The sequence below is a fragment of the Belonocnema kinseyi genome, chromosome 10, assembly GCF_010883055.1.
Source record: "Belonocnema kinseyi isolate 2016_QV_RU_SX_M_011 chromosome 10, B_treatae_v1, whole genome shotgun sequence".
Lineage (NCBI taxonomy): Eukaryota > Metazoa > Arthropoda > Insecta > Hymenoptera > Cynipidae > Belonocnema > Belonocnema kinseyi.
The window spans coordinates 108,195,227-108,206,486 of NC_046666.1; the positions used below are offsets into that span (position 1 = coordinate 108,195,227).

Consider the following 11,260-nt stretch of genomic DNA (forward strand, 5'->3'; position numbering starts at 1 on the left):
TGTGTGCATGCAGTGTATACATGTTTTGTTAAGTTATTAATACAGGATGTATGTAGGTGTATATAGTGTAAATAAAGTAAGGGATGCTAATCTGACTGATAACCTCCACGTGGTGCATCCTGGGCAAACATGACATTAGTGTGACAAATGTCAGTAGTAAACGAAGAGACGTATTATTCTATCTACTTATAATTAATTGACACGGTGGCTGTGGAATACACGATGAAATGTGTTTTTTGAATCGAATAATGCTGTTGCATCTGGTTTTTTTTACACCATTGCGTATAAGTTTTTGCGTCCTAAGCTAAAAATCAAGTTGGCCCTTTATAGGGAAAAAATGGTTGGTGTGCCAGAAGTACTTCCTTGAAAAAAAATGATTAAAAATTTAATTTTTTTAATTTTATCTTCTTATTATCGACAGAATTGGTTCTTCAATTTTTTTCGGAACCCCCTCAGTACCTTTTCTCACACATATATTTCAACCGCCATAATCGGTAAAGCCGTTTTTAAGCAGATTTAATTCTTTAATTTTTTATAATTTGTTTATAACTTTTGTGAAAAAAATTCTAGTTGGTGCTTAGGATAACTTTATATTATAGGGGTATCGACCTGCTCCCGAAATATGGACATAGAATTAGTATCCGAACAAGGGCTACGTTTCAAACAAGTCATGTATTTGAGATGACTATAGAATTCGACATGGTACAGTTCCATCCTTGGATAGAAATTAGAGTTGCCAGAGTGTTTTCAGAACGTCTTAAATTTTCCGCATTGTCGACATATTCTCCCCTCGCTTCTCTCTCTTTTTCTCTCTCTCTCTCTCTCTCTCTTCCATATATATATATATATATATATATATATACATGTTGCGATTAAAGTCCGAAATCTGGCTAATACTATTTAGCCGGCTACAATATAATTTTAATTTTAAAAAAATAAACAGTATTATTTGTTGAAGCAAGACATGCTCTGATGACATTTCAAGTTACAAAGAATGCCCGCCAATTTAAACTTGCATCTCTTTGTATTACAGCCTTGTTTGCAGTTACACCTCGTGAATCCTTGACCTCCTGTATGAGATTGGATGTTAGCAAGTTACCGTAAACTTTTTATTTTCTCAGATACCTCTGTTATCTAGACGAATTCTGTATTGCACGTTGTAAATTGATTCCTTGTAAATTTGGTGTCTGTCGTTCCTTCACCATTGCCTAATTTTTAGATTCCTCACAACAGTGATAAACGAAACTGTCAACCGAAAGAAGAAAGAAAGAAACAGCATAATATTCGTCGCCGAAAAATATGAGTAATGGTTTACATTTAGCAATCGACATAGAACAAATTGCAACTTTATCCACCTGTGTTTTACTAATGTGTGTGCTTGTGTGTGTGTGTGTGATTCAATTTTTAATGTATTAAATACAATTAAATTTGTAAGCGAATCTGAATCTTAAGAGTATTCGCATCTCTAATGCAGAATCGATTTCAATTTCCAGGCCATGGGGGAGTGAACCAACTTGGTGGCGTCTTTGTGAATGGAAGGCCGTTGCCAGATGTGGTGAGGCAGAGGATCGTCGAGCTCGCACATAGTGGCGTTCGACCATGTGACATTTCCAGACAACTCAGGGTTTCTCACGGCTGTGTATCCAAAATACTATCAAGGTGAGTGAAATCATTATTGAACTGTAAAATCATACACGATTGTAAAATCCTTTATATAGAATTTATTGTATCACTGTACTTTGAAATTCTTCTCAATTTGAAAAAAGATTCTCATACAGACTCGTATGATACTCGTATATATTTGGTTTTGTTTCATCGTTTGCCTGAAACAGAAATAATAAAAAGGGGGACTAATCTCGGTTTGAGATGATTCAATTCAAGGGATCACCAAAAGGGAACGAAAACGTACGGACGAGAGAAACGACGAAATCTGGAGCTCATGGAGACCGGAAGGAAGGTCCTGGGTGGCGCGCATGAGACTACGCGATGCGGTTTCCATGTTTTTTCTCTTGTGCTCTTCACCCCGCGGCATAACGGTGGCCTCGTGCCGCTTTGATGGCCAGAAGCCGAGAACAGAATATCACTCTCGTATTGTTATCCTCGCATAATACACAGATAGATTGTTTATTACCCTACGTCGCGTTTCGCTCAAGTCTACTTATTTTTATAGTCGCGAGAGGAAAAATGGCTTTCAGAAGTTCAGTCGCGTGCCTGAAATTGTTTTAAAACTTATTAACTTGTTGAGTTTTCTGTCGTCTTCAACTTATAGTATAACTTTATATAATCTCTTAATTTAAATTATTGACATTTTTATTATTTTTATTCCGAGTGGCACACAGAAAAAAACTGGTAGTTCACTAAAGTTGCGACTCAAATTAAAGTTGGTATCATTTTGAACTTGAGCTCCAATATATACCTGTAGAGAGCAAAAAGGGTTCGTTCAGGGTTTAGAGCGCTCTTCAAAACAACATGAACACGCATTCACAAACCAAACGCCTGCAAAGTAGGGCTGGTAAGATAGGAATCGATTTATAATTATCTACCGATGACTTGAAACGAAATTTTTCTTACATATGAATATGCCTATATGTTGACAACTTTACTACATAACCTGCAAGTGCGATTTATCTAGTTATTATATCTATTTTAATTGCGGTATTATTTTGTAATTTAATTATCTTCATTGAGTTATGTCCATAAGAGTTCGATTACATGTGTGATTTAAGGTAAATATTGTGTATTAGCAAGGGGTATCTCACTCAGGATTAATTAGTACATTGGATTGGATTCATTTTGAAATCACTGGAAATCATTAGGATTCATTTCACTCAGAATTCTTACAGATTCCCACCTGATTCCGGCCTGATTACGGACAAGATAACTCGTGAATCCTGCTGGTGAGTCCTGAGTGAGATTCCCCTCGGTTATTAATTAAACATAGTATCCAAGTAGGTAAAGAGAAAAAAATAGGTTCTTTAGAAATAGGCTCAATTACAATTAAGATCATTTAGAACCCTAAGTGTGGTATCATTTAGAGCTCATTTTTCGTTTTGGTTTCCTTTTCAGCAAGTGAGGTTCATTTTTGCTACAACTTCTTGGAAACCAAAAATGGGTTTCAATGGGATACTCAGTTTTTTCTGTGTAACATTTCGTACGCTGTACCGTTTTAGTCTTCCTTAATTGAAGTCATTGAATTTTGATTACATCCGTTTGAATCTGTTTGAATATCGCAAGAATCAAAATGAATTCGATTTAATCCCATATTTCAATCTACATGATTCGACATCAGTATGAAATACTTTTTCATTCCGATTGAATCCACGAGTGAAATTAAATTCAACCCGAAATGTTCCGCTCCCAAACAGATCCTAATTCGAGGTCGCTCTGAATGATTTCTTTATCAATCCCGTGTAAAAATCTTAATGGGGTATTGTTGAGGGCCTGATGGGGTTTCGCTATTTTTATTAGGGTCCGAAAGGAGCCAAATTAGGGGCCATCAAAGGAAATTTGTTCAGGCCCTTAACAAGAATACTTATTATTTCCCAATTAATGTTAGGGGCCCTCGTTAGGGCCCCAATAGGGTCTTTTGTGCAATAAATATCTGTGCAAAAATATTTGACTGAAAACCAAGTTAAATCTACCGATCTTCCAAGTACAGTCGCTATTCTGTACAGTTCCTGGGTGCTGCAATCACGAATTATCATGTCACTTTAACGAATACTATAAAGAGATCTAAATTATGTTATCGGCGTAGACTACAGTTAAGACAGCACTATAAATTGTAAAAAAAGTATTGTTAAAAATAATTAATAAATAAGCGCACGGTTATTTCTTATAAATATTTTCGGATATACTTATAATTAATCGGTATTTGTAAGTTATAATGCTTATAATACAATTTAAATTTCGCACACAATGGGTGGGATTCGCACGCATAAACCTCAACACGCAAGTCAATAGTCTTGACAACTACACTATTACACGAGTTGCGATCTGTAAAATAATTTTGAAGTGCATTTGTAACTGAGGGTGGCGACCTCAGAAACGACTTCTGAATACGCGACCATGCCATCGCGGCTCACAACGAAAGTTCTAGCATTTACCTCATATCTATATGTCAGCTGAAACAGTCACGAAACAAAACACGTCTTGTTCCAATAAACTCTCAGGCGATCTGTGAATAAGTTGTGCCATCCAAAATCATATTATTTTTATAAAACCACTTCCTTGCAAAGTGGAAATATGGAGTAGTGTGACGACTGTCACAGAAATGTCAAAAAGGAATGTGTTTTAGGTGATGCAATCCATGCATTGCCGATTACGTCGTGAATTCACCCAGTGCTCCACGCGGATAGGTTGCGTTGCGACTTTAGGGGCGAGCTAATTAAACTAATACTGATACGTTACTACGTTAATCTCGGTTCAGTGGATTTTACATGTCGTACAGTATGTAATGCGAGGGAATAGAGGTTTATTTTACTGAAGGATAAATGTTGAATTAACCAATTTCATTGTGACATTTACGAAATGCTAAGTGATTTTGACATTTTGACCCTCTTATTAAGAGCAGTTTTCACTGTTACGGTTGCAAGAAACCCTTTACAATTCTTAATAAGTAAATGTTACATTTCTTTTCTGTGCGTGTGAAGTGACATATTTATTCATAGGTTAGGTCCAGATTTTTGAGTTTATATGCACTATTCCATGAAATTGATAGTTCCAGGTATCTGCAAAGTTGATAGTGATAAAAAAATACAATTTATCTATCAAAAGAAATTACGAAGACTGTTTTAATATAATAAAAATGTATAAAAAAAGGATTTTCGTGAAAAAATTTTCAAGCGTCTTCACATACTTTAAAAATTGGTACTTACCGCTATCAATTTAACACGATAACAATAATTCACTAAAATTTTCATCGATTCCCAAGTGCGAAGTCACGAAGTCATATACGACCCAACATTGGCCCATAGTCGGCAAAAATATTGCCGAAGTTCGGCTGCCACTGTCGCGCCAATGACGGAATGATAACTATGGCCTGCACTTGGCAGCCAAGGTTTGGCTGCCATTGTCGGCCCAACACTGGGTACCAGTATTGGACCAAATCTGGCTGCCATCGTCGCGCCATTGCCGGATTGATAACTATGGCCTTGACTTGGCAGCCGTGGCTTGGCTGTCATTGTCGGCCCAACATTGGCTACGGTCTAAGGATATGACAAAAAAGATATTTAAAAAATAAATAATAATTGATTGCGAGAACTTTGAATATAAATATTAGGGTCCTGTTTAGATTAAATACATAAATTACATTTTGAACATTATATTACAAATAAAATTTCTAACGCAACGGGGTATCGAACATATATCTATATACCTAAATCTATCGCCTAGCAGTCGGGCGTGCTAACCACTCCGCTAAACCGACAAGTTGAAAGTGTGTGAAAAAGCCATCCTCATAAGCTGCAGTTCAGAAAAGTTAAAGAACCAAATTTTAAGCTCTCTTTTTTCTAATTATTTATTATTATGCGACATTGTGTAAATGTAAAATACACGAAATGTTAACAGGAATATCAATACATTAATTTTTAAATAAATAATTTAAATCGATTACAATTTTTCTTCGCGTAATATTTCATTTTTTTCCGTTGTAGCCTGCTTTACAACTTTTTGCAATGGCAAATATAAATAGCCAATATAGGCTGCCAGCACTGGCTCAACATTGGGCCAATTTAAATAAAATATGGTTTGCCGTGGTAAAAGTGACACTTGGCCCAGTAATTTGCGGTCACTGGACCAGACTTTGGCCGATCCTCGTGAAAGATGGTTCCCCGTGCTAAAAGTGAGACTTGGCGCAATAAAGTGCCGATAATGGGCCAAGCATCGGTGGAGGATCGGCAAATATAAATAGCCAATATAGGCAGTCAGCACTGGTTCAACATTGGACCGATTTAAATAAAACATGGTTTGCCGTGGTAAAAGTGACACTTGGCCCAGTAATGTGCCGTCACTGGGCCAGACTTTGGCTGATCCTCGTCAAACATGGTTCGCCGTACTAAAAGGGAGACTTGGCCCAATAAAGTGCCGATATTGGACCAAGCATCGGTGGAGGATCGGCAAATATAAATAGCCAATATAGGTTGCCAGCACTGGCTCAACACTGGGCCGATTAAAATGCCGATATTGGCCCAATAACTTTAGCCGACCTTTGACTGCCAAAATTGGACCAACACTGATCCGTGTATTCAGCTCCGGCAATTCGCACTTGGGTTTCCAAAAATAGTCTAAAATTTCCCAAAATTTTCCAAAAGTTTGTATTGCGTGATGCACAGTTAGAACGAATGAGTTAGCATGTCAGATTTTTCATTTTTTTTTTCGTATTAAGAAATTTCTTTTTGATCATGCAAAATATTTAGGGTCTAAAGCGATCCTGTCCATGGCCACAATAGGGGGCTTATTATGGAAGTCATATCAATTAAAAGGGTTGCCATATTCGGACCATAATAGGTCCTGATGAGGGCAACCCTAATAAAGGTAAGCTGTTGGGGCCCCTAAAAAAGCCCCAATATTATTAGGGACGATTAGTGCAATTTATACACGGGACCCGCAGTAAATCTGAATTATTCTAGATTGTTCTAAATTTGTTTTGTATAACAAAAAAATTAAAATTTCGGGAAAAACAACTACCGTGCAGAAATGGCGACTCGGTTATGGTAGAGTGCTAGTTATTTTGCCCTAACTTTATTGGGACGCTAAACGGGAAATCTGGAAATGACCCGACAAGAACGTCACGCTTTATAGAAAAGGTACTAGCCTAGACTCCTTGGCCAGATTCGAGCGAGGGTGCCTTTCTGTTACCTGACTTAACAGTAAGGTTCTTTCTAGATCCTTGTTCTATTTTCCTATTAATTCCTAAATTGATTATGGGTTATGTGGTGACGTGTTATGGTTTACGAGATTTCGTAATAATTACCATTTCGTAATAATCTATTACCAGAATTTTTTATTCACAGAAGGAAAATATTAATCCAAATGTAAAATACATTTTCTTTGCAAGAGTTAAATCTAAACATTTTACACCTTTCTGTAGCCTCTGTTAAACACTATTCCGTTTTCTCGTATTTTTATTCACATTAAATTCTTAACTATACTTCGCACGTTATTCTAAAACCAAATTAATTGTTGAATTTGACTAGAGAAGACTTATTACTTATAACTAAAGAGATACGCAGTTTATTAAAATTTCCGCAGGCACCGAAAGTCGAACGAACGCACCGCACGCTTATAAGTCAAACGCCTAATCCCCATAGCTACGATGTCACGCTGAGTACAAAATCATAAATACTTGACGGCATTCATCTGATACTTTTGAACTTAGGAAAAAAGGTTATTGAAACTCGATTGGTTAAATTTGATTTCTGAACGTACTTAGATGATTTAAAAATTAAATCAATATTTAAAAAAAATTCTTTTCAAACTTTAAAGGCACCAAATGTTTTAAATTTTATCAGAAAAAAATCAAAGATTTAAAAGTTTGAGTCCCGGTAATTTAAAATAAAATTTTCTTCTTTAAATTTAAGTATAATTAAGCATAATAACAATCAATTATTTTTTTGCACTCCCAGCCATATTACCCGTTTTACCTGTCGAGGGCTTTACAAGATCCCCCGAGAATATAATTAATTGACAGAAATTGTTTTTAATATATATCTTTATAAATAAAGCCTTTCATCTAGTTTGATTAAAAAATATAGTGCTAAAAAGTGAGCGTCAAGTAGCACACGACAGTAACCTGTCGAGGGCCAGCCGAGGGAAAACCCTTTTTTTCCATGATTCCTTAAATAATAATAAAATAACCAATAATAAAACACATATAATCATCAACCTCACAAGGTATTAAACTTTTGGAGCATATAAGGCTATCAAACATTGGTTGCATTGCCCTGGACACAGTACTGCTTGTTTACCTATCAGGGTTTGAATTTACTGTATAAATAAAGACTCTTATGATTATGATTTAATAAAAATTCCATTTTTATCTTGATATTGACAAATTTAGGGAAATACCTTTGGTATTTGAGTAGTGCCTGTATATAAATTCTAAGTTAGGTCCTCTTTAAACTTCCCTGTAATTGTCTAGAAAACAAACAGTGGTAACCCTACCAACCCCTGACAAGAGCCTGCATAACATTTTCTAGTCAAGTTACCCTTTCTAACACCCGACCAGTTCCCTGTTTAAAGTAGGGAATATTAGGGCATTTTCTACACGGGTACTTAAAATCAGTGGGCTTCAAATTTAAATCCTGATATATGAGAAATAATTTTGAGTGGTACGATTATGTAATTTAGGTTATATTTTTCAACATTATTGCATAAAAATGAATTCAATTTGCTTCTTGTTTGCTATCCTTTGAATTACATCCCACCTTCTCAATAGTGCCTATAATCGTAATACAAGCTAGGGCTCTACCCCCATTCCTGCGCTTTTTCCTACTCGCCCGAAATTCGGATTCGACTTTCTTAACAATTCCTCGCGAAGATTATACAAATTTACACTTTTACTCCTAAACAAGGTATTAATGCCAGCGCGGTGCTATTGAGAAAGTGCTTCCAAAATTTGTGCACCACCGAGAGCGTTATTCTCCTACAAGCCCGATTGCGGCACTATTGAGAGGGTGGAACGTATACTCAAAAGGGAACTAATTTGAAACCTTTGACATTTCAGTGAATTGCACGATGCTGTTTGTTGTCTGATTTAAGCTTGTCAGTGGATCATGGAACTATGTGGCCGGTCTAAAAATATTTGCAAGCAACAGAGTTACAACTAGTTGCAATCCTGTTGCATCTGGTGGGTGCTCTACGGCGTGCAAAGACGATACGGCGCGCTACTTCCGCAGGCTACAACATGCTGTTAACAAGCAGTTTACACAGTCACGCGCCGCCGACACGCAAAGACGCATTATGTTTCGAGGAGTTCAGTAATTTCGCTCGTTTATAAATAGTCGGTAAAACCTATTTGACAGAGGAAAGTAGAAGCAGATCTTTCACATCCAACAAACATGTCGCTGTGGAACGGGTTTAGAGCTTTCAGGAAATTTCGAAGATTCGTAAACATCCAACATACTTAAGCTGCTTTAGAAGTGAATAAGGAGAAAACAGAATAAATTAAAGAGAAAAATATACAATGAATATAAATATACTTATAGGGCTTTCGCCAACCGCTTTACGTAATTATTTAAGTACTTTGTTCGGTTTGCGGTAACATATGAAAGATTTTAAAAAGGGAAACTGATGAATCTTATATTTTAATTATTATAAATACTTATATATCATCATAAATACGTGTTCAGACAGTGCTGGGTAGACACTGGTGTCTCTCCCTCACCCCCACTCGTTCTCTCTCTCTTGCAAATGTGCTGTACATGGAGACCCACATCCATCAAGGCAGTGGATGCGAAACCACAACCGAGCCATTATTGCAGGGTTTGTTTAATTGAATTTAAGAACCAGCGAAGACATTATTTAACTAATTAGGCACAAAGGATTCATTCACATTGGACCTGCTGATACGATCGAGTGTTCTGCATACTACGAGGGCGGCTGTTCTCTAACAACAACCGAGCGTTGATGCATCAGACTTGATTCCCACTAGGCACCAACCCGTTACTTCTACGTAGCTAAAAAGAGTATTAAATACAAAGTGTTTTCTAGACTCTAGAGAAATTACAGAAAATTTACTTTTCGCAATGTCCCCTTTTTTATATCTAAACACGTAGCTTTTGTCATAAATTAAAAAAACCAATAAAAAACTGTTACCTCATTTCTGAAAACGAATTTAAAAGATAAATAATTTCTAATGAGTGTTTTTCTTTAGGTATTATGAAACAGGCAGCTTTAAAGCCGGCGTGATAGGAGGTTCAAAACCAAAAGTAGCCACACCACCAGTCGTTGATGCAATTGCGAATTACAAAAGGGATAACCCAACGATGTTCGCCTGGGAAATTAGGGACAGGTTACTTGCAGAAGGTATCTGCTCGCAAGACAACGTGCCATCTGTTTCGTCCATCAACCGGTAAGTTAAATATGTGATTAAATTCTTAGAAAAAACACATGCAATGATTTTTGTTGCTGATTACTGGATTTTAATATAAAAAATATCTATATACGTGAACGGCCGTCCGCAAGGAAAGGAAAATTGGCCAATTTCACGATCACCCATAATTTTTTAAACAAGATTATAATTGTATTAAAAAAAAGTGTGTTGATTTTACTGCTAACTTAGGACATGCTCATTTATCTTGGACCTAATTAATTTGCGTGAATTTCCATTAGCGCTACACCCGAATCAAGTTAGTGGATTTGCCTGCAACGAATTCGACACACATTACACTCAATTTCATTATCAGGCCACGAAGGGCCCTTACAGAAAGGGGTGTGAGACGAGTCGAGTGGCAGATAAACAGGAGATAAAGCCTTAAGTAGTGACTGATTAAATCTCGAGACATATGTGAACAGATCAATGGCACCTGTTTCCTTCCATTCCCTTTCACACTCGACATGCTCCTCCTCGCAGTTTGTGTGGTGCTGATACGCTGTAATGTTATCCCTAGGGACTCGGTCCCTATGTCTGTACTGCCCTTCGCAATCGTACCAACACTCAGCAACATAAAAACACTTGAATTAATCGGAGATTCCCGAAGGACACCACTAAAGGTCAACAGGGCTGAGATGATAGAGCGGGCGCACTGCACTTATCTTGATGTCCCTCTTTCCATCAACGATAAATAATCACTCCCTCTATGCAATTTAACAAAGCAGATCTCGCGTCCTTAATTGATTCTGATCTAAATATTTTAAAGTAAATATTGAAAATATTTCGATTTAAATGTTTCGAAGAACTCTAACTTAAGTTCAGTTATGGTTAGTACTACATTATTGAAAAAAAATCAAGAAAATGCGGTAAAACGTGACTGTCTCTTGTATGGTTTATACTCTCTACTACTATTTTTTTTCCAAAAAATTTCAAATTTAACACGTGGAAGGCACACACCTTTCATACACCCTCTATAGGCACACTGGTGCCAATTTTTTTTGCAATGTTAATACTAAATATTGAACATTGAACATATAATAAACTTCTAACATATATCACGCATATTTCATATATATATATATACGAGGGTGGATTGATAAGTTTCCGGCCTGACCAAGAAAAACAACGTTTTTAAGAATTTTTTTTTTTTATTTCTCAACATAATCTCCT

At 36.5% G+C, this 11,260-nt stretch overlaps 1 protein-coding gene across 2 annotated transcripts in view; it reads left to right on the top strand.

Annotated features, from left to right (window-relative positions):
* LOC117182208 (paired box protein Pax-5-like) overlaps window positions 1-11,260 on the top strand; it is a 380,233-nt gene that overhangs the window by 291,034 nt on the left and 77,939 nt on the right. For both annotated transcript variants that reach the window (XM_033375273.1, XM_033375272.1), the window contains 2 exons: window positions 1,494-1,659; window positions 9,872-10,069. In XM_033375273.1, the coding sequence (XP_033231164.1) occupies window positions 1,494-1,659; window positions 9,872-10,069 (364 nt within the window). The remainder of the gene's footprint in view (window positions 1-1,493; window positions 1,660-9,871; window positions 10,070-11,260) is intronic.